General features: G+C 43.8%; 1 protein-coding gene across 3 annotated transcripts in view; it reads left to right on the forward strand.

Annotated features, from left to right (window-relative positions):
• The window catches only part of Sh2d4b (SH2 domain containing 4B), an 83,617-nt gene that overhangs the window by 32,277 nt on the left and 28,497 nt on the right, over positions 1–22,843 (forward strand). For 2 of the 3 annotated variants that reach the window (XM_077799243.1, XM_026406670.1), the window contains 3 exons: positions 4,719–4,866; positions 16,116–16,332; positions 20,601–20,725. In XM_077799243.1, coding sequence (XP_077655369.1) covers positions 4,719–4,866; positions 16,116–16,332; positions 20,601–20,725 — 490 coding nt within the window. Of the gene's footprint in view, positions 1–4,718; positions 4,867–16,115; positions 16,333–20,597; positions 20,726–22,843 lie in introns of all 3 variants that reach the window. The other variant, XM_077799245.1, reaches the window with a different exon arrangement.

Genomic DNA, 22,843 nt, shown 5'->3' on the forward strand with positions numbered 1-22,843 from the left:
AAATCAACCCATCCCATGTCTATCATAGCCCCACGTTAACCTCCAGCTGTCACTTCTGTTCTGGGCTCTTTGTCATAGGAAATGGACATCCTGAATGGGTTGTCTGTGGTCCTCTCCACTCCTTCCTGGTGTCATCTGGATGGCTGCCCCTCTGCTGGACTAGGACTGTTCTTGTGAAGCTCTCCATTGCCTCCAGTGGCCACTCCCAGCAGTCTCCTGTGATTTCCTTACCTCTGCAAAGCCTGAGCAGCCTTCAGCTCTGTTGGCCATTCCCTGTCCCTTGAAATGCTCTCTGTCCCTTCTGGGTTTTCCTCTTCCCCTTGGTCTTCCTTTTCAGTTCTCTTTTCTGGCTTTGACTCTTTCTCTCAACCTTTAATTGATGGAGTGACCCAAGACACTCTGATTGTCTTCTCTTAATCTGCTCTCTTTCTGCCGGAGTCACCATTAGGTTCCATGGCTGAGGAACATCATTCACACCAGGTGACTTCTTCATCAGTCTCTTCAGACGGATCTTCCCCTAATCCCCAGGCTCAGCATTCCACTGTCCTCAGGAGCCTCTGGGTGTCTGAGGGTACTCACACTCTTCCAACATAGCATTTAGACTTTTTCAGTTCCAGCACAGTGGGTAACTGTGTTTTAAACAGGCCAGCTTGGCTTGCAACACTGGCCCTTTGCACTTGCAGTTCCCTCAGCCTGGAAATTTCTTCTCCCCAATACCCACTTGCTTGTTATTAAGGTCTCAGACCAGATGTCACTCCTGAGAAGCCTTCTGGTCACACCATTTAAAGTTGCCTTCTTGACTCTTCATTTACCCAGTTGTGATTCTCTGTACATTGGTTGTTATTTTGTGAAATTTCTTGACTTTTCACTTATTTGTTTAGTGTTTTGCTCACCTCTAGAAAGCCAGCTTTGAGCCAGTGGGGACTGTCTTGCTTATTGCTGTATCGCAGCACCTTGAGTAGGCTTTTGAGCCTCTTAGGTGCTTCATAAGTATTTGATGAGTGATTAAATGAAGCCACTTAACTTCTCTTGTCCTTGATCTCTAACTCTTTGAGAATGAATAATTAGTAAGTGGGAACTGTGTCTATTTAAAAAATAAATAAAAATTGATCACTGAATTGGAGGAAAGTTCTCCATCTAAACCATTTCAGAAGCAACACAGCTTTGTTTTTAAGATGAGGGATTAAAAGTTCAGTTATTTCCCTTTAAATTCTTATTTGATTCATTAGAATACTCCAAGGGCCTGAGAAAAATTGTAAACCACAAGGATTGGGAAAATGAGAGAAGAAAGAATGGATGAGAAAATGTCCAGGAAGGTCAGCAGTTGGAGGACAGGAAAAAGGTGGTGAGGGCCTCTCTGGGTGCAGAAAGAAGTGAAGGAAGTGAGCAGGTCAGTCCATAGCCCTCAGAGGTCCAGGACTTGGAGGCACCAGCTACTGCAAAGGACAGAGCTGAGAATGTGGAAAGGGCTACAAGTTTCTGTATGGAGCGGCTGGACTCAAATATCCCAGTTTTCACCTGTTTCTTCCAAGATACTATATTCCTCCAGGACTAGGCCTAGAAGGAGATGGGGAGTTGAAAGGGGAGGTTTGGGGCTTGGACTAATGGGGCACATGGGCAGAACAGGAGAGGGCCAAGTAGGAAAGATGGAAATTCAATAAAAATCTGAACTCAGAGGAAGGGGCCAATAGCCAAGGTTGCCTCTAGGGTATGCAGGGCTGGCAAATAATTTTTTGCAAGGTCTTTCTTCATGTTAATAATTAGGGCCACATAAAATCAGCCTGTTAGCTCTACTTTGGCAACTGAATCTTATGTGAACTTGTGTTAAAAATTCTATATATATTGGCACAATTTATCACTCGTTAGGTCACCTTTTCAAAGAAGGATCCAGGCTGACTTCATGAGTATGAATTCCGGAATTCCCTGGGGCATCTGGTCAACCTGCTGCCAGGTGGTGGGGGAGAGGGTTAGAGTGCTCCATAAAGGGAAGAAACAGGAACCAGGATTCAGCAGGACCTCATCTGGGCACAGAGCAGCTTTCCTGAAAAACTCTGTTGATTTTCTCAATTCTAGGGGGACTATTTCTGGATATACCTTGCAGGGAGGGCTTGGTGAGGACATTTACAAAAAAGGCACTTCAAAGCATAGGCTTCCATGAAGAATGGGGCCCAGGTTAGAGCCCTCCTGGCTTGGATGAAAGGTTAGTCCTATCTGTAGGCTGCTCCCCACTGACTACTGAATATTGGTCTTCAGACATCACCCAGGAAAGAGAGAAGACCCTGAATATTCTCACAGACAAGAATCTAGATTCTTACATTTGCGGATGGCTCAGTGAATGGCTAGTTCCTTATCCTGTTGCTCTAGAGTGAGGTCCACCTCTCAGGGAAGCCTGGCTACACAGTGAACCTCCCATTCAGGTTTTACCTTTCTCTTGAATATGAATGGACGGCCAGTGAGCATCAGACATAGGAGGAAAGTCTCCCAGGGAAATGGTGGCAGGCACCAAGTCAAACAAATAAAAAACAAAAACACAGAGGAAATAAACCTAAATCACAGAGGGGGCAAAAAAAAAAAAGCCTCAGAAAGATGAGCTACTGTATTTCTGAAACAAATACAGATGCAAAGAGGAGAAAGGGGCAAGAAAAGGATAGAACAGAGGGCTTGGAAATTGCAAATGCCATAGCTGAAATAAACTCAGTAGAAGGTTTGGAAGATAAAGTCAGCGACATCAACCAGGGAGAAGAGCAAAAAGAACAAGATGTGGAAAACAAGAAATGATAAAGCACTTAGAAGATCAACCAACTCAAGGAGACCAGCAGTGACAAATAGGAGTCCTATAAAAAGCGAAAGAGGGATGAGAGGAGAAGAAATGATGAAGAAATCCTAAGCAAAGATGTATTGCACTGGACAGACAAGAGACTCCACACTGAAAGCACTCCAAGTGCTCCACATCACGGATGGGAGGACATCCACACCAAGACACAGCATTTAAAAACACCCAGAACGTCAGCGGTAAAAAGACCCTGAAGGCTTCCAGAAAGAAAAATTGATACCCCATGTGGAAAAATGACAATCAAAGTGGCAGCACCAAATGCTGGGAGACAGGGAAGTAAAGTCTTTAAAATTCTGCAGGAAAAGAATTTTTAATCAAATTCTTATGCTCAGCCAAGTTAGCAGTTACAGGTGAGGTTCACATGGCGATATTTTCAGACCGGTAAGGACTCAGAAAATGTTTCTGTGCATGCTTACCTGAGAAGCAGTATGAGACATGTTATCCCAAAGCCAGGGAATGGCCAACAAAGAAACAGGGCTCCATTTCAGGGAAGGCTGAGAGGGTGGTCCTGGGAAGATAGATGGAGAGGAGACCTAAGCACCTTAGGGATTGGGATTGGACAAGAAGGAAAAATGGCACTCAGGGCTGTATTATCTATTATAAGAAAGAACACCTGGTTAAATATAGAGAAATATTTAGAATTTCAAGAGAAAACAATTAACAACTCAGGAAAAAAACAAAAGAGAAAAAGCCATCATATTTCCATATTTTTACTGAATTTAAGATGATATTAATTATAAAAACATGCCATTATTTTAAGAAGAAAAAACTGTTGCCTATTAAAAAGACAAGTTGTAAGACATGCAAATTTTAGTGATGCTAAAAATTTTTTTTTTTAAAAAGTACTTTTTAGAATTGGTGAAAATAGCACCCTCTTTGGCTTTGCAATAAACTATGTTGACATTGTTATTGATTTAATTACAAATTGCAATGAGAATTCAGTTTTCTATTTTTGTTTTTGTGATGCTAGGGAGTGAACCCAGGGCCTCATGCTATCCAAGTGTCTACCACTGACCTACATCCCCATTTTTTTGAAATAGGGTCTTACTAAGTTGTTGAGACTGGCTTTGAACTTGTGGTTCTCTTGCTTCAGCCTCCTGAGAAGCTGAGATTACAGGCATGCGCCACAAAAACAAATACAGCAAAACAAATACAATTGCAACTTTTTTTTTTTTTGCAGTGTTGAACACTGAACCTAGGGCCTGTCAAATGCCTAGGCAAGTGCTCTACTATTGAGCTGCACACCCCAATCTGCTATTTTGCATTATAAGCCTTTCTAAGCTCATGATGCATGTTTAACATATACATGCTATTTTCATACAAACAAAAGAAACATTCACTTGGATGTATGCACATGCACACATGTGCGTGCGCGCGCCCACACACATACACACACAGAGATACACACAGAGGCACACAAACCTTTCTGGAACTTGAAGGTGAGATAGAAGTGGGAGATTCAGGACTCCTAAACCTATTCACTCTTGAAAATACCTTTTCCAGATTTAAGCTTAAAGCATGTTAATATCCTGCTTAATGGCCCTCCAGGAAGACCAGGTGGCCCTCCTGTACCTTCCTTCTTTCTGCTCCAAATGAAAGTAATCCAAGGATGGTCCAAGACCTCTGATCTTCTCAGAAAAGCTTTTGGCCCAGAGTCCTCTGATCTTTGTAGAAAACTTCAGAATTTTACTATTTTTTTTCTCTACATATTTTAACCCATTTGATTCTTACCAAGTGTAAACTTCACCATTTCAACTGTGTAGGGGATGAGACTGGAGTGGTCACTACTGGCCTATCCCATCCTGAGATAGTTCAGCCCTGACCTACTGCAAATTCAAAGAGATACTTCTTCATTCTAATGTTATCTGTCTCCATGATGTTTTAGAGGAAAGAGGAAGAAGAGAGGAAGCGAGGAGAAGAGCAGATTCGCCTTCAGGAGGAACAGAGGGCGAAGGAGCTTTACTGGTCGCTGAAGCAAGCCCAGCTTCGTTGCCAAGCCAGCGAGAAAGAGGAGCAAGAGTGGGAAGAACAATGTGAGTTGAGCTTGGTTCCTGGGGCCAGGAGACTCCTGCCTTCCCCACCCACGTTCCACTCCTCCACTGTTCATTGGCTCAGCCATCATTTTAGTTCATTCACATTTCACAAATCTTTCCCAAGGCTGACCATGTGCATGATCTTGCTAGGTATGACCCAGAGCAGAACAGTGAGTGTCATGCTTCCGGAGCTCATATGTCCATTTTGGAGATTTCTTACATTAAAAAAATTAAATGCTACTTTTACTGAGTTGCCAGTAATTTCCCAGATCTATGCCTGGTATTATGGTTTAGTTGTGGTGTTTCCCAAAAGCTCACATGTGAGACAATGCAAGAAGGTTTGGAGGAGAAATGATTGGGTTATAATGTTAACCTAATCAGTGAATCAATTCCTAGTAGGATTAACTGAGTTGGTAACTGAAGGCAGGTGGATTGTGGTTGGAGGAAGTGGTTCATTGGGGGTGTGGCTATTGGGTATATATTTTGTATCTGGAGAGTGGAGTCTCTCTCTCTCTCTCTGTGCTTATTAATCATCATGTGAGCTGGTTCCCTCTGCCACACTCTTCCTCCAGGATGCCTGTCTCACCTTGAACCTGGAGGAACGGAGCCAGCCACTTGTGGACTGAGACCCCCGAAGCTGTGAGCCCCCAAATAAACTTTTCTTCCTCTGTAGATGTTCTGGTCGGGTCTTTCAAGTTGCAGCAGTGAAAAAGCTGAATAAAACACCTGAGGATTCAGAGATGAGGAATCCTGATCTTTATAAAGAAGAGACTCACCAATCAGAGCCAAGATAGGGGGCTTTGAGGGAGGATGTACTACATACCACTGGAGCACTCAGTGGCTGCCCTGGTGGGGTTCCAGAGGGCAAGGCATGACATGAAGCTTGATAGCTGCCTAGGAATTACTGAGGCAAAGAGAGCCCCAGCATGTGCAAAGGCATGGGGACAAAAGGAATGTGGCAGAAATGTGGGGTGACCGAAGCTTGGAGAGTGTCAGGAGTGAGAAATCAAGTGAGAAAGAGAAGGTAGAGCCAGGTTTGAAGAGTGATTTTTTTTTTTAAATGACACAGGGTCTTGCTATGTTATCCAGACTGGCCTTGAACTCAAGAACCTCCTGCCATAGTCTCCCCAGTAGCTGGGATTTCAGGCACATGCTGCCATGCCCAGATGGATCATCTTTTGAAATATAAAAATTTTTAATTTTGATGAGGCCCAATTTATCTATTTTTTCTTTTGTTCTTGTGATTTGTGTCACATCTAAGAAACTAGTTGCCAAATCCAGAGTCAAAATGACTTATGCCTATCTCTCTTCTAAGATTTATGGATTTAGCTCTTACATTTAGGCCTTTGATCCGTTTTGAGTTCATTTTTGTGTGAAATAGGTTCCTACTTGACCTAGTTGTCCAAGCACCATTTATTGAAAAGATTATTCTTTCAAGGATCTTGGCACACTTGCAAAAATCAATTGACCAAAAATGTAAGTGACTATTCCTGGACTCTCAATTCCATTCTATTGATCTACATACCTGTTTTTAGGTTAGCACCACACAGTCATGATTCCTGTAGCTTTGTAGTAAGTTTTTAAATTGCAATGTATGAAACCTACATTGTTGCTCTTTTTCAGAATTATTTTGGGTCCCTGGTTCATATGTATTTTAGGACCGATTTATCAATTTTGTCAGTAATGCCATCTGGGATTTCAATAATGATTGCATTAAATTTGTGCTCAATTTGGAAGTGTTGCCATATTAATGATATTTGGTATTCCACTCCATGTATATAGAATGCCTTTTTATGTACTTAAGTCTTATTTAACCTCTTTCATAATATTTTGCAGTTTTCAGTGTACTTTATCCTTGTTTTGATAAGTTGTGTGTGTGTGGTTTCTTTATATTTTCTATATAAAAGATGGTTTCATACAAGCAGAGATAGTTTTACTTTCTTTTCAGTCTGGATGCCTTTGATTTCTTTTTCTTGCTTAGTTTCTCTGGCTAGAGCTTCTAATGCCATGTTGAATAAAAGTGGCAAAAGTGGGTATCTTTGTCCCTGATTTTGAGAGAAAGCTTTCAGTCCTCTTTTGCCATTAATATGATGTTGGCTGTGGTTTTTCATACATAACATTTATTGAGTTGGGCAAGGTCCATGTTTTTCTAGATTGTTGAATGTTTTTATCAGGAAAAAGACTGGGTTTTGTCAAATACTTTTTCTGCATCTGTTGAGATGATTATATGTTTTTGTTCTTTATTCTACTAATATGGTACATTCCATGCTGAGTTTCAGATGTTGAATCAATCTTGTACTTCTGGGATAAATTCCACTTGTCTGTAGTACACAAATCCTATTGTGTGTTGCCAGATTTGGTTTGTAACAATTTTGTTGAGGAATTTTGCATCTGTATTCATGAAGGATTTTGGTTAGTAGTTCTTGTGATATTTTTGTCTGGCTGTGGTATCTGGGTAATACTGGCCTCAAAGAATGAGTTGGGAAGTGTTCATGTCTATCTTTCTTTCTTTTTTCTTTTGGTACCATTGATTGAACCCAGGGGCTTTTAACCACTGAACCAAATCCCCAGTTCTTTTAAATATTTTATTTAGAAACAGGGTCTCGATAAATTGCGTAGGGCCTAGCTAAGTGGCTGAGGCTGGCTTTGAACTTCTACCTCAGCCTCCCGAGCTGCTGGTATTACAAGTGTGTGCCACCATGCTGGGTTCATGCCTATCTTTTTATGTTTTTTGATTAGTAATTTAGTTTCTTTGCTTGTTCTGAGCCTTTTTTTCCCCTTGAATAAATGTTCCCTGGATTGCTGAAAGCCTTTTGTTAATTTCTAGTGTTTGGAGAGAGTTGGTTCTGATAACTTGCCAGTGTTCTTATTGTTCATAGAGGAGAGGATGTTCAGAAGTCCTTAATTCACCTTTTCTACTAATATCCTCTAAACTGATATATATCAATGCAGTGCCAATTCAAAAATACCAAGTTTCTAGGGCATATTCAGAGACATAATGGGGCTTCTGGAGAGGTAGTTGGGTGGAAAGTATTTATTTTTACATTGAATATTTAAATTTTAAGTGACATAGCACATAATTAAGTGCTAGAAAAGGAATAAGCCAGAATTGGATAAAATGAAAAGTTAATTAACTTTTTAAAATTTAACTTTAATTTTATATTTAATTTATTTTTTTCACCATGCGGTAGTTGTGGCATTTAAGACAACCGAGTTCTTCCTGTTTCTGAGCACGGATGTCTTTGACCAGATGTTCCTAAGCCTCTTGGTCCCTGGTAGCCCCGTGAGCCTGAGCCCAAAGCAGACTCCTCGCAGAAGTCTCAGTGCCAGCTTGGAGTGAACCTATGTCTCATGTCTCCTTCTCCTAGAGACTTACTGTTGTATTCCCAAGAGATCTTGAAAATTGGGCTATCAGTGTTCTCCAAGGTCCCTTTATGGGTTCATTTATTCTTTAGCTGGTTCAGTAAAACAGATGTGAGCAAGTAGCTGTGGTATGGGGCCATGATCCCCTGCCACTGGCATCCTGCCCACTCCATGTGGCTTTACGGACCCCTCTGTGACTCTTTGACTTCCTTGTACTGTATTTGTGGATTCCTTGTTCAGGACAGTATCCTTTCATCTGCTGACCACTTCTGTGACTATAGGAGCAAGGCATTTTCTCCCTTCAGAGCCAGTATTACAAATGCAAATACGGTGTCCAAATGTCCTTTTTGTTTTTATCAAGGCATATTCTGAGGTAATGCCTCCCAGAGGCTGAGGCTCGGGGGGGGGGGGGGGGAGAATGTTCTGTGCACTGATTGATAACTGTTAGGCAGGTGTGCTTAAACTGTTTAATGCCCATTCACATAAGAATTGCAGGTTTTTTGTATGTTTGTTTTGCTTTATTTTGTACAGGGGATTGAACACAGACAGGGGTGCTTTACCACTGAGCTATATTCCCAGTCCTATATTCAAAGTTCACTTACTTTGAAACAGGGTCTTGCTAATTGCTGAGCATCGAAATGGCTGAGGCTGATCTTGAACTTTCTATCCACCTGTCTCAGCCTCCCAAATTGCTGGGATTACAGGTATTCACCACCATGTTTATCTTGGGTTGGAGTTTTAAAAGAATTTCTAAGTATTACTACAAATTGGTCTTAACTAAATTCAACTGAATGCCCTTGTTTTAACTTTTCATTGCTGTGACAAAATACCTGAGAAAAACAGCTTAAAAGAGGAAAGGTTTATTTTGACTCACGGTTTCAGAGTTTTCAGTCCATGTTCACCTGGCCCCATTGCTTCCACACCTTGATGAGGCAGACTTCATGGTGGGTAGCATATGGTGGAGCAAAGCAGCTCACCTCATGGTGGACAGGAGGAAGAAAGAGAGGAAGGGGTGGGGGACAAGAAACAGCCCCAAATAACCCACTCTCTTTAACTGGGTCCTAAGTTTCTATGATCTCCCCAAAGCTTCACTGAGTAACATTTGGCATCTGAGCCTTTGAGAAACATTTGGCATTCAAACTGTAACAGCCCCAAACCCTGAGAGTTCATAGAGTTCACAAAGATTTGGGCATTTAATTGCTCATATGCTTAGAATAGCCTCGGAGCAGAGTGGGTGTTGGTATTTTTGTTGGAACTCTTTACTGATAGGAACTGAAACAGAAGCTCAGACTCAGGCATTTTGCAGGATTGTGCACAAACGCAGGCTTTCTTTTTCTCTACTCCTGGGTGTGTATTCTGGCCTGTGGATTCAATGTCTTCCAAAAGCAGGACGTAGGAAGGACGTCTCTGGCCATCTGCCTCTCAGGGCATCTGGGGGTCTGTGCACAGGAAAGAAGCCAGAAACACTCATTGATTCCTTGCATAGAACTGACCAACAACCCCAGGACCTTTGATTGGTGGCTGAATTTTCAGGAGCACAAAGCAGAAATCAGTCTCAGTAAAATTTGCTTGAATCAACAGGAAGGCTTCTGGGGGCTAGAAGAATAAGATGGGCCACAGCTGGGTAGGAATTCATTGATTTAAAATCATAATGGAAAGAGTCAAATGGAGAAAGGAGGCAGGGCAATGTTTATACTGAAAAAAAATAGTGAATAATTACTGAAGTCACTTGAAGCTACTGTACTGTCTGGGAAGGAGAACTGAGCTGGGAGTCCTGTCCTAGCTTTGCCACTTGCTAGTGTGACCTTGAGCAAGTTCTTGCTCAATTACTCAATACCTTCCTTTGTAAAATGCAATTAATCATGCTGAGCTGAGTCTTGTTGGGAGGGTGAAATGAGAGAGGGGAAGCTAAAGCACTTTCCTAGTTGTAAGGTCTATGCACTTGCGAAGGCTCCTCTTTTGTAGCTACATGATGGGGTGGAAAGTGAAGAGCTGGGCTGATATTTCATTAGAGATGGAGAGTGGGAATCATCTTGCCCAGGAGCCGCCTGATTGCTAATTAATGTACCATATGGCAACCGAAAACAGAAGAAACAGAAGAGATGTGATAATTCAGGCTTTCTGATTTTAGTTCCTCATTTTATATTTTCTTAAAGACCAAAGAGCTGTACTCTGGAGCCTGTCATTCAAATCCAACAAAGCTATTCTGCACTCAATTAACTTAATATGAAAGATATAGTGGGCCATTAATCTATTGAGGAACAGCAGTTTTTGATAAAACAGCCAAATTAAATTCTCCAGTTAGGCGAAAAAAAAAAAAAGGAAATTATTCCTTTTAGTATCACTTGAGTACAAAGTTATTTAGTTCAAATAGCAGAGCTCTGGCTTCTGAGAATCTCTGAATAGACTGGGCACAGGACTTCATTTGATAATATTTCCACTGTGAACTTGTAGGACTGTAGAGTTAGGTAACATCCAGTTGCACACAGATGAGGAGTGAGCCATATTTGGCAAATGAAGCTTTTAAAAATTGGGCACTTATTGTTGTTAGAAATGTAAATAGGTTTTGGACCCATTGTTGAGACTTGTGTTTGCACGTTTCTTCCTAAACTGTGTAAATTTGGTTATAGCCCCAAACCAATAATCTGTATCTAGTTGTCTCAGCCCTTGCAAATTGTTGACAGAGCAAATGCAAAATGTGTGCTTAGGCCCAGTCCAGGGTTCAATGATGTTAATTCTAGTCCCTTTCCTCTTAGAGGTGTGCCCTGATTCTGGGTTGAATATCAGTCCTTCCTTCCTTCCTTCCTTCCTTCCTTCCTTCCTTCCTTCCTTCCTTCCTTCCTTCCTTTCTTTCTTTCTTTCTCTCTTTCTCTTTTTCTTCCTTGTCTTTCAAGGGGCTTTATGCAATGCCAGGCAAGTGCTCTACCACTGAGTTCTATCCCCAGCCCTTTTTACTTTGAGACAGGGTCTCACTAAATTGCCTAGGCTGTCTTCAAACTTGCCATCCTCCTGCCTCAGCCTCTGAGTAGCTGGGATTACAGGTTTGCAACACTGCACCCAGCTGAATATCAGTGATTCCAAAATGCTGTGAGCTTGGGACAGACGGAACCTGGAGGAGCTTGTGAAACTGGCATCTGGCCTGGAAGTGGGATGGAGCAGAGTGGAATTTGGGGCTGAAAAGAAAGTTAAAATATAATATAAAAGAGGGGTGTTTTCCATCCATGGATGGGGGGGTCCTGAAGTTTCTCCCTGGAGGTAACTAGGGATGGTCTTTTACTCAGGACAAGGTGATATCTTCTTAAATTCATCATAAATCAAAAATATGGCAAACTTAGAATGCATTTCATCCCCTTAAACTACAGAACATCCTGGCTCAGCAACATAGCACCCTGTAGTGTGTCCGTTGTTCACCTTTGTGGTCATCTGATTGATAAAGAACTGTGGCTTGGGCTGGGGATGTGGCTCAAGTGGTAGCACGCTTGCCTGGCATGCGTGCGACCCGGGTTTGATCCTCAGCACCACATACCAACAAAGATGTTGTGTCTGCCGAGAACTAAAAAATAAATATTAAAAATTCTCTCTCTCTCTCTCTCTCTCTCTCTCACTCTCTCTTTAAAAAAAAAAAAAAAGAACTGTGGCTTGCTACTGTGAGAGAAGATGGGACTGCTTATTACTAGCCTAGAAAAAGATCCAAATTCAAAACTTGAAGTATGGTTTCTACTGACTACATACCCCCATTAAATTGAAAATTATAAGTTGGAAACCATCTGTAGTTTGAAGTGCACCCCACTGTCTAGGTGTCTGAGCTTCCACGTGTCCAGTTGTGCCCTGTGTAGGGTTCTGTCTGCTCTCCAGTTGCTCAGGAACCCCTGAGCAACCAGTTAGTCCAACATTCTTCTGCCTTCAAGAGTGGCTGCAGTTGCTTCTGGAGGCCACAGGGGGTCACTGTTGGCAGACATCTGGCATTTCTGGCCAGTAAGGATGTTTGGCAGCTGACCTTGGAAGTCTCTGAGTTGGGACTTAGGGCCCCTTTTCTAGGCATACCTTGGCTGTGGGAAAACTTCACTTGCTTTTCGAGAGGTTCACCTCTCAGTCTTTATCATCTTTAGTACCAAACCTGCTAATTCCTGCAGGTGACTGGGACTCTACCAGGCTGAGTCTCCAGAGGCCTGTGTGTACCTTGCCACCTATTCTTACTTCCCTGTGCTTGGGAAACCTCACCTTTACACAAGTTTTCATTTTCCCCCAGTCCCCGACTGGAGCCTCTGACTCCACCCAGCTCCCTGCCGTAAGCCACCCCCCAACTTCCACCTAGGGGTAAACTCTTCCTAGAGGATGTGTACCAGTCCCCTTGTCTCAGCCTACATAACAGTAAACACTAGATGACATTTAGTGAAGTTCTACCTTGTGCCAGGTGCTGTGCAGATTTCTTCCATATTTCGTTTACATCTCAGTGGGGCCTATGAGGACCCTATTTTATAGATGAATAAATAAAGTGTAGCTATGGTAATTTGGGTTGCCCACGACCACATAGAGCAGTTTCCAAACATATCTATACACACACAAACACAATTTAAATCTCTGTCGCTGCCTTTGCTATATTATTGGATTACTCATTAGTTTTCGGTGACAATCTACTCTTCACTACAAATTGACATTGCTCTGAAGCATCCGGTTCCTCTGTAGGATGTAACTGGATCAAATGAACTTGAAGGGAGACACTGGTTCCTTTCTCACTGTGCAGGGGAGGGGAGTGGGCATGACCCTGGGAACCAGGAGGCCAATCCACTGAAGAGGGGTTTCATGAGGGGCAGAGACTCAGGATTTTCTAGAACCAAGTGCCTCCTGGGCCTTTCCTCTCAGACTTCCTCCTCATGTCTAAAGCTCACCCCTACCCCACCTGCTCATCTCTGGTTGTCCAAGGTAGAAACTTGGCCGTCTCTGCTCTCTGCCTGTTGCTCACTACCAATCTAAAACCTTCCAGGGTTCTGAGGGTTCTACTTGTTAATTTCTCTGAGTTTTCATCCCGATTGCCCTGGCCATTTTCCTGAGACCATCTAAGTCCCACTTCGGCCTGACTGAATTTCTGTTTTCTAAGTTCTTTAGTTTTGTTCCTGTGTAATTTATTACCAACGCGGTAGCCCAATCAGTCTTTTAAAAGTGCAACTAGCATCCTTCTTTCTTGTTTGAAACCTTCCAGTGACTTACAATCACCTTTTGGTAAAGGATTAGAACTCATTAGCCATAAGCTATTGATCTCCCAAATAGCCTTTTCTGTTTCTTCAGCCTTGTCACTTGTCCCCTCCCTCTGAGCACTTCCCTCTGTCCATGCTCCGCTCCCTCTTGCCTCTGGGTCTCTGCACATGATCTTCCTCTGCTTAGGATGTCCTTCCTCTGGCCTCTGTTGGTTGAGTCCTGTGTGTCCATCGGACATCAGCTTAGATATTTCCCCTTCAGGGGATGTCGCTGGCTGGCTGGGGTGTCCCTCCTCTGGAGCCCCAGCACCTGTGCACACCCCCACCACAATTCCATTCACTGCTCACAGATGTGTTTCTTCTGTGAGACAGTAAGTCCTCTCAGGGCAAGACATGCCCTACCACAGGCGCAGCCGCCCGCTGATAATGGTGATCTTGATCTAGAGACCCACTCATTAAGATGCTGAACTTCCATCTGTCAGAAAATTGTTAGAACCACTGTACACTTCTATGGTGACCATGCTGTGAATGTGCCCCCAGGAGCTGTATAGTGCTCCGTTTGCAGTAAAAGCAGTGTCCCTATACAGCATGGAAAAGGCACCGAGTAGGCCTAAGACACGTGCTGAATAAATGCAGACACCTTGCCTGTTGTTGAAATAGGTAAAAATCCTTTCTCTTTCAACAACTAGCCTGGTTGTACTTATGGAGCTGTGTAACTGCTCATGGGGATTCTGTCAAGAGGAAAAACAACCGCTGTGTCAGAAAACTGAGCGGGAGCCCTGAGCACAGATAAGGGCATGATTCTAGAGTAAACTAGCTATTTGGCAGTCCTTGGATGAGGATGCTACTGGCTCCATTTTTTAGGGAGGGAAAACTAAGACCCAGAGAGATGAGAAGTTGTCCCAAGCCAAACAGGGAGCCAGGAGCAAAACCCCTGTCTATTAATCACTTGAGTGTCACTGTGTCTCTCTGCAACTTCCAGAATTCCTTGTAGGGCATGAGCTTCTAATGTTTAGTTTGCCGTTTAGTTTGTAAAGCAGTGCAAAGCCTGTCCCAGGGCATCTTGATCTTGTCTGAACCTCCTCCCGACAATGCGAGGCAGGTTTCATGGTGTTCTTACTATCTGAAACTTACAGAGGAGTCAATGGGACCCCAAACACAGCTTTTCTTCCTGGAATGGCCTTTTCCTCTTCCTTTCTCTGCTAAACTCCTCTTGATCTTTCCAGACAGTCTTAGTTCATTTTCTGTTGCTATAATAGAATAGCTGAGACTAAGTAATTCATGAAGTAAAGAGGTTTATTTTTTTCTCATGGTTCTGGAAGTGCAAAAGCAAGGGAGAGAGGGAGGGAACAAGGGAGTAGACCTACTTTATAACAACCTTTGGATAATCTATCCCATAGAAACTAGCCCACTACAGAAAAAAATCTTAGTACCTCTTAAGGCTTCACCTCCCAACACCACTACCTGGCAACCAAATTTCAACATGAGTTTTGATGGGAACAAACCACATCTACCTTATAGCATAGCCCAGTTCAATTCTCCCCTCTGTTATGGTTCTAGCTCCCTAGCAGGTTGTGAGGGCTGCAGACCCTACATGCTCACGGCCTGCTTCTGCTTCATTAAGGTGGAGATATTTACTTATCTTGTTTTCCTACCCTGGCCTAGAGAGCTTTGAAATAAGGGTCTGTCTCTTTGTTATCTCTTGATCCAGCTCAAGGCCAAATACAAAGTTAAAAACTTAATCAGGTGCATTCAGGCATCCAAAAATGTGTATTGCTTGCCAACTCTTTCCAGACACTGGAATCCAATAATGGGCAGATCAAAGAAAATTCCCTATCTGCCCTCATGGAGCTCACAGCCAAGTGGATATTCTGTATGTGACTTCCATGAGGGGTACTTCTATAAATACTTTCTTAAAGACAGACTTTTTTTCTCAGTTATGATATCCTCCCAGAAAAAGTTCTTTGACTACCTGTGAAGGAGAAATGATTTATTCTGGGACTAGGGCAACTTACTTTGTATCTTCCAAATACTAATAAAAATGCAGTTTTTGATAGGTGGTGGGTTGTTGCTATGTGACCGTTGAATGGAGGTGGAGGACAAGTGGACTACAAGTATCATTTTCCTCCAAGAGGGGAAGGTGAACTGCTGAATCAGGACAATGACTAGCCTTGCACAATTAGAAGACCAAAGCTAGCTTTGGGGTTTTCTAACAAAGAACTTATGGATTTGAGTGGCAGATAGGGGTGTGACAAGATGCAATCAAACCACAAAATAACTCATTTTAATGGCAGGCCTTGACTTCAATAGACTTTTTCTTTTTCCTTCATTTCCTCAGTCTAGACTTTTCTGGGTTTTTGAAGCAGCAATATACTGGCCTTTTCAAGGCCATTTGGCTGTGACAGGGCTCTACCTTGAGGAACATGAAAAAGTGGAAAGCCAAAAAGAAGGGTGTCTTGGAGTCTATAAATACCTTCATGTATTTATACATGAAGAGTGAAAGTTATCAAAAGATTCTGCCCTTCCTCCATGCTTTTAGGGCTAAGCCTGCCCTACTATTTCCAGAGGCTCCAAACCCCCCTGTAGCACAAATAGGTCTGGTGGCCAGCTTCTAGAGAATCCACCTGTATGTGCACAGTGTTATAGCCTGGGCCATAGGTGAAGACCAATACACCATCTCCCCCTTTTCAGTGCGCAGGTCCAAGGCAGCTGATGAGGAGAGGAGCCGTGGGGCCCAGCATGCCAGAGATGAGTACCGGCGCCACTCACTCCGTGCCATCCAGAAGGGTACAGTTGCTGGCCTTAGCTCCATGTTCCAGGAGCTCGGCCAGAACCATGAGCAGGAATCTAGACTCTACCACCATCTTCCTGGTCCTGGTCCACCACCACCCCTCGCTGTGCCTGTGAGGTGAGTCGAGGCTCCACATTGACATTTGTGGGGTTGTGGGGAGAGCGTTGAACTGGGGCATGCCACACCTAGTTCCATTCTGGGCTCTGCCCCTGACCTGCTAGTAATTTCCCCTCTGTGTGCCTAGTCTGTGTTCGGTGTGGAAGAAGATGCAGTAGGATGGGGTTTGGAAATTTCTAACAATTTAGAGTCCTTTGAGTCCCTTTGACAATCTGAAGAAAGCTGGATACCTTCTTCCCCTCAAAATGTGCATATAATATAAATACCTCAAAATGCACACAATTCTTAATTCCTAAAGAGCCATGGGCCCTAGTCAGCAAGTTATAACGAAAGGCCTCAGATTGGTGTAATAAGGCCCAACAACCCAGAATCCAGGGTTTGGGCCTTTTCTACATACCAATGATGCTGGTTTATCCTGTCTGAATAGCAGATTTGCATAGTAGGTGTGGCTGAGTACAGGAGGGTCCTCATATACCTTTGTGTCCCCAGGAGGTTTGTTCAGCAAGGACTGCCCATGATTGCCAGGACTAAAGGTCAAGAGGTTGTGGCGGGCCTCTGAACCTTCCACTTGTCCCCACTGAAGGCCAGCCCTGGAGTTTGGCTCCTCTTAGACCCCATTCCACATGATTGCATTTATATTCAGGGGAATTAAAAAAAAAAAAAAAAAACAACAGGCAGGGCCCAGAGGTGGGTGGTGAGCACCTGCTGCTCCCTTTACTACAGGGAATACTTTGGAAGTCAGTTCACCACCAGAGAGTGGGGGTGGTATGAATTGTGCTTTAATTGGAGTTTGAGATTATTCATAACCTCCTGTTTCCTTCCCCTGCAGTCCAGGGAGAGCTGACCAGGTCTCCAGTTCTTCCCTCCTTCTCTCCCCACTCCTTTCCTTTCTTGTCATGTAAGGTTCTCAAAGCAGAAAGTTTAATAAGGTAGACTGCACCAAGAAGAATCTGACTGCCTCCTCTGCATTCCATCTGCCAAAGTCCCTCTTCCCCACAGGTCATTATGGCTCTTTAGTGTCCTTTGTGCCCACCCAGCTTCTCTTTAGAGTCACCAACATGAAAAGTCTTATTCCCACCCCCACCCGCTTCTAATAGCTACCCAGTATTCTACTGCATGGATGTGCTGTAATTTATTTATCAAAAACTCTATTAGTGGACATTAGTGTTGTTTCAAATCTTTGGTTATAACCAACAGTGCCCTGAATGAATGACAGAATGATAGAAATTATATGTATGCAATCATTATCTGAAAGAGGAATTCTCAAAAGTGGGATCACTGGGTCAAGGTCTAAGTGCATTAACAATTCAGCTTGCCCTCCTCAAGACTGGTACCAATTCACACTCTTCTTCTTTTTTTAAATTTTACTTTTTATTCTAATTTGTTATATATGACAGCAGAATGCATTACAGTTCATATTACACATACAGATCACCATTTTTCGTATCTCTGGTTGTACACAAAGTATATTCACACCATTCGTGTCTTCATACTTGTACTTAGGGTAATGATGTCCATCTCATTCCACTGTCTTTCCTACCACCATGCCCTCTCCCTTCCCCTCCCACCCCATTGCCGTAACTACAGTTTGTCTATTCCTCTCTTGCTCCCTGCCCCAGCCCCACTATGAATCATCCTCCTTATATCAGCACACTCTTATTCTTTAGCCCGGCCAACAGTGCTTTGTCAAACTAACTTTTTTTTTTTTTTATCAATTTCTAGGAACTCTTTACATGTTAGGGAAAAGGATTCTTTGTTTGTGATAAGTATTTTTTTTCTCTGCTTGTCATTGATCTTTTGATGTTTGTGATGGAATTTTCCATCATGTAGAAATTCTTGATTTTTCCTGAGGTTTAATTTTGTTATGTTTTCTGAATAGTTAGAAAAGCTCACCTCCACTTTTGTGTGTGAGTGTGTGTGTGTGTGTGTTTTTTTAAGAAACCCATAATTTGCCCAGATGATAGAACCATATGAACTATGGTGCAACTTGGCTCCAGGTTGGCTGTGTGGTCAGTAGGGAAGGGGTGGCCCTGCAGCAGGCCTTGAGGGGGTCAAGATGCCAGGTAATTGGAGCAACAGGACTGGGCACACAGAGAGGTGTACATCTGTCCTCCCAGCACCACTGACCTCGGTTTGATGGTGCTGGCCCTGCCCAGCACCTCTTTGTCTGTCTGTGCTAAGGGGTAGACCCACATTACTGATAGGAGGAGAGTCACAGGTGCAGAAATGAAGCTTCTGGCCAGGTGGCCCCATTGGAGCACCTGCCCTAGCATTTATATTCTGAGGAATCAAATTCCCTGCTTAGAAATTCTCTGTTTAGATTGAGTGTGGTGGTGCATGCCTGTTATCCTAGCAATTCTGCAGAGAGGCTGAGGTAGGAGAATCACATGTTTGAGGCCAGCCTGGGTAGCTTAGCAAGACCCTGTCCAGCCTTTAAAATGAAAAAAAAAAAAAGGGCTGGGAATGTAGCTTAGATGTAAATGTAAAAGGGCTGGTAGAGCATGCATTTAGCACATGCAAGGCGTAGGGTTCAATCCCCAGCACTACAAAAAAACATAAATAAAAATCAAAACTCTATGTAGAAACAATTCAGTTTTACTGCTTGGAAACAGAAGGACAAGAGGGAGTGCATTTTTTTTTTTTTTGCTGTTATTTTTAACCTTCCTATTACCTTCTAAGGAGACAGAGTCCTAGAAACTAAGGATTCTTTCCTCTGACACAGTTATTTTGGGGGGAATACAAATGTAGAGGAAGAGGATGGTCTGCCCTGTGTTGCTTAGTTGAGAGGAATGGCACCGGAGGGTACTGAGAAGGAGGGGACCTTCCCATGGGAGGACAGAGTAGAGAGCAGGACTGGCTCCGGGGTGGAGAGGTGGAGAAGCAGAGCCTGGACAGATACACTGGCTATAAGCTGTGAAATGTAACTTCATCCTTTGTCTTTTTTCCAGAATCTTTTCTGAACTCTACAGTGTTCAGTACTGTGTGTGTGTGTGTGTGTGTGTGTGTGTGTGTGTGTGTTTGCATATACATGTGTATGTAAGTAGGTCTATTCTGAGGCTTGAAAGGAGGTACTGTGCTCAGCGTCAAAATGTTGGTACAAAGAAAATATAAAGTTGTTTGTTTTAAAAAAGGAAACCAATGGCAACAAACAGTTGTTTGTTTTAAAAAAGGAAACCAATGCCACAACGAGTAGGTAGACAGTAGTGACAAAATAAGAATTTACCAGGTTCCTACCAGTGAAGAGGCTAAGGATGTCCAAGGTGGGCCAAGGCTTTGTTCTTCAGGACTTGTGTTTTCAGAGCAAAAATTAACACAGGGTGGTCTTACTACATATTTATTCAGCAAACAGTTGTTGGGTGCCTGGCCTGTTACCTGGCATGTGCTCTCTAACTCCCAAATGTGCTTTATTTTAGTATAACTCAGATACGACAGGGGTCTTATGTGGCCCAATTTCTGTGCATTCAAGAACCACCATTCAGAAACAAAAGCAATGGAAATCCTCACTTTCTTGTGAGAAAATATGAAAAGTGTCCAATTTATCACTCAGATCTTCACCTGCTGCTGCTTCTTCCTCTCTCCCTCCATCTTCCATCCCTCACTGATATCCTGGCCATGGTGAAATTTTGTTCCCTTCCCCTCTCTCTCCTCTCCCTTATGTTCTTTATTTCCTGGGTGGAGAGTATCAGCATTTCCAGGGCAAATTAATGTTCTTTGGTCTCTTTCTGTGCATTTTCTTGATTCTGTTCACAAAAGCACAGGAGCTACATGGCAAAGGCAGGTGTCCCCTCAGGGACAGGGCAGGGCAGAGGGAACGCATGGGAGGTAAAAAATCAGAACTCACTTTAGTGGTGGGTAGAGGACACTCCCACATTAATAAATTTGCTCCTGCTCTGCTAGCATCCTTATTTGCTGATGCTGATGCTTATGTCCTGGCCTATGCCAGGGAAGGATAAGGCTTTCCCCTGCTTTGGTTATCTCTTATTCTCTTTCTACTCTCACCTGTGTGGTATTATTTGCAGCAAGTGTTAACAGTGTCCTTTGGGGGAAAAACAATAATAGCTGCTACATAATAATCTGCAAAGTGCCAACAAGTACCTGGACTTGTTGTGCTTATTCATGCTCAGAGTCTCCTCTTCCCCTTCTCCCTCCCTTCCTTTTTCATTCCACTCCCTTCCTCCTCCCTCTCACTTCTTCCTATTCCCTATCTTCCCCTTCCCTCCTTCCTCCATCCCTCCCTGACTCTTCCACTTTCCCTGTCTTCTCAGCAGGACTTGGGAGCGCCCACTGCGTCCACTCTCCAGAGAAGTCATTGTCCGCTGGTTTAAGGAGGAGCAGCTGCCTCGCCGAGCTGGCTTCGAGAGGAACACCAAGTCGATCGCTCCCTGGTTCCATGGTAGGGCCATTTTCTGGGCTTGAGAAGAGATGAGTGAATACACATCTGCCACTCTCTGGCTGGAGCATGGGTCATGAAGGGTAGCTATAACCAAGTCTTTAGGCTCAAGGATGCCTCTGTTGTGGCCCCAGCAGCTCCAGCAGGAGTCTAGGAGCCTGGAGGCACCTGGTGTGCTGGACCACTATATCTGCTGGGAAAGGTAAACATGAGTCCTTTCTACTGCTGTCACCATGTGACCTCCTGGGCCATCAAGGCTCCTTTAAGGCATCTTCCCAATACTTACAAGGCAGTGAGTTCTCAGTGGGTACAGAGATCCTGGTGGGCAAGACCCACAGCTTTGTGTCTAAGCCTGTACCCTGGGATTCTGGCCACAGCCTAACACTGTAAACTCTGAAAAAATCCATGTTGATTAGATGACAGATGGCTGAATAGAGAGGTTAGAGTTGTCCAAACACAGAGGATTAGGTATTGAAAGTCATTCAATCCCTCCATTATTGATAAGAAACTGAGGCACAGAGAGAGGAAGAGGTTTTCATAAGACATGCCAAGGAACTTGAAAGTCAAGTTCAAGAGTACATTTCACTGCTCATGACTCCACTCCAGTGATGTGCTTACGTAGTGACTTCAAGCAAAGAAACAGCACTGTGACTTCAGCAGACTGGCTACAGGGAAATAGGAGTGGTTACCAGCCACCAGTCCCCTCTGTATCAGTTAGTATTGCTGCAAAGCAAATTGCCCCAGAAGTCAGCAGCTTCAGGCAAACAAGCATTTATTGTTTTTTCATGAATTTCTGGATCAGTGTGGCAGTTCTAGTTTGGGTTGGGCTCAGATGATCTTGGCTGAGCTTGCTCATGTGTCTCTGAGCAGCTAGAGGGCCAGATGGGGCTGGCTGATTCAGGACGGTCTCAGCTGGGATGTCTCCTCTTGGCTGCCTGTGGCCTCACCCTCTAGCAGCTGGGCAGAGACCATCTAGTTCCTCTGGGGAAGCTGAATCTTGACCTTGCTCCCTGAACCTTCCCTTCCTAGCCAGCATTGAGCTCAGGTTTGCCTGGGAGCTCCCCTGGATAGAAATGATCTCCCTGCTACCATTATCATCCATTTGACCCTTACCTGCCTGTTTCCTGTCTGCCAGTCTCCCGGGAGCTTGACTGGCCTCACCCTTGGCCTGCATTTCCCCTGCATTTATTCTGATGTTGTGAACTACCTCCTTGCTTCCTGGCGAGCTTCTGTGTCTTCTCAGTTTTCTCCAGATGGAGAGATGAACCCAGAGTCATGATGTGCACTAGAGACTGGGGTATCTCCAGGGTTGATGGGCAGATGGCAGAGGGAGGCCCTCACAGGCAAGCTCTGGACGTGGCTTCTGGCTCCAGGAGAGGCAGCTGTGGCATTTAGAAGAAATCATGCCTGGGCGGGCATGGGTGAGCCATCTGCACCTTCATCCCCACCTCCAGGAGCCCAAAGCACTTATGAACTATGAGGTGCAGGCAGCTGGCACTCTACAGACACACAGCTGAGATGCAGTGCTGAGAAGGACTGCTGAAGGTCACAAAAGTGGTGGCCACCCATCCAGGCTATGGGGTGCCCTGTTGGTCTGTCTCTCTCACTGGGGGCCTCCATGATTTATCCTCCACATAACATCCTGAAAATCTTTTAAATATAATTTGTTCCTGTCACTCCCATGCCAGTACCCTCACTCCTACTTCTCTCTATACATGCAGTGAAAACCAAACTCCGTCCTGGAGCCCACATGTCCCCAGGTGACAGGTCCTACTCAATCTCCACATGCCAGAATTTTCTCTCAAAGCTCTGAACTTATTTTGTGCTCCCCAAATGAGTCATCTTCTTTCTGTCTCGGCCCTTTGCTCTTGTGATTTCTCTGCTTGAATTAGTTCTCTTTCCCCAGTTCTTTGCATGGCTGACACATCTTTATTTTTCCTCTGACCTGTCCCCTCCTCAGAGAGTTCTTTCCTGAGAACTCGTTACCTGAAACAGTTTTCCTTAATTTGCCCTGTTTAGTTCCTTAAAGGCATTCACCCCATTGTTATTTGTCTTATTTCTTGTTTTCTGTTCTCCTACCTGAATGTGAGCCTGTCAGGCTCAGGGCCTTGTCTGTTCCCC

The sequence above is a fragment of the Urocitellus parryii genome, chromosome 5 (genome assembly GCF_045843805.1).
Source record: "Urocitellus parryii isolate mUroPar1 chromosome 5, mUroPar1.hap1, whole genome shotgun sequence".
NCBI lineage: Eukaryota > Metazoa > Chordata > Mammalia > Rodentia > Sciuridae > Urocitellus > Urocitellus parryii.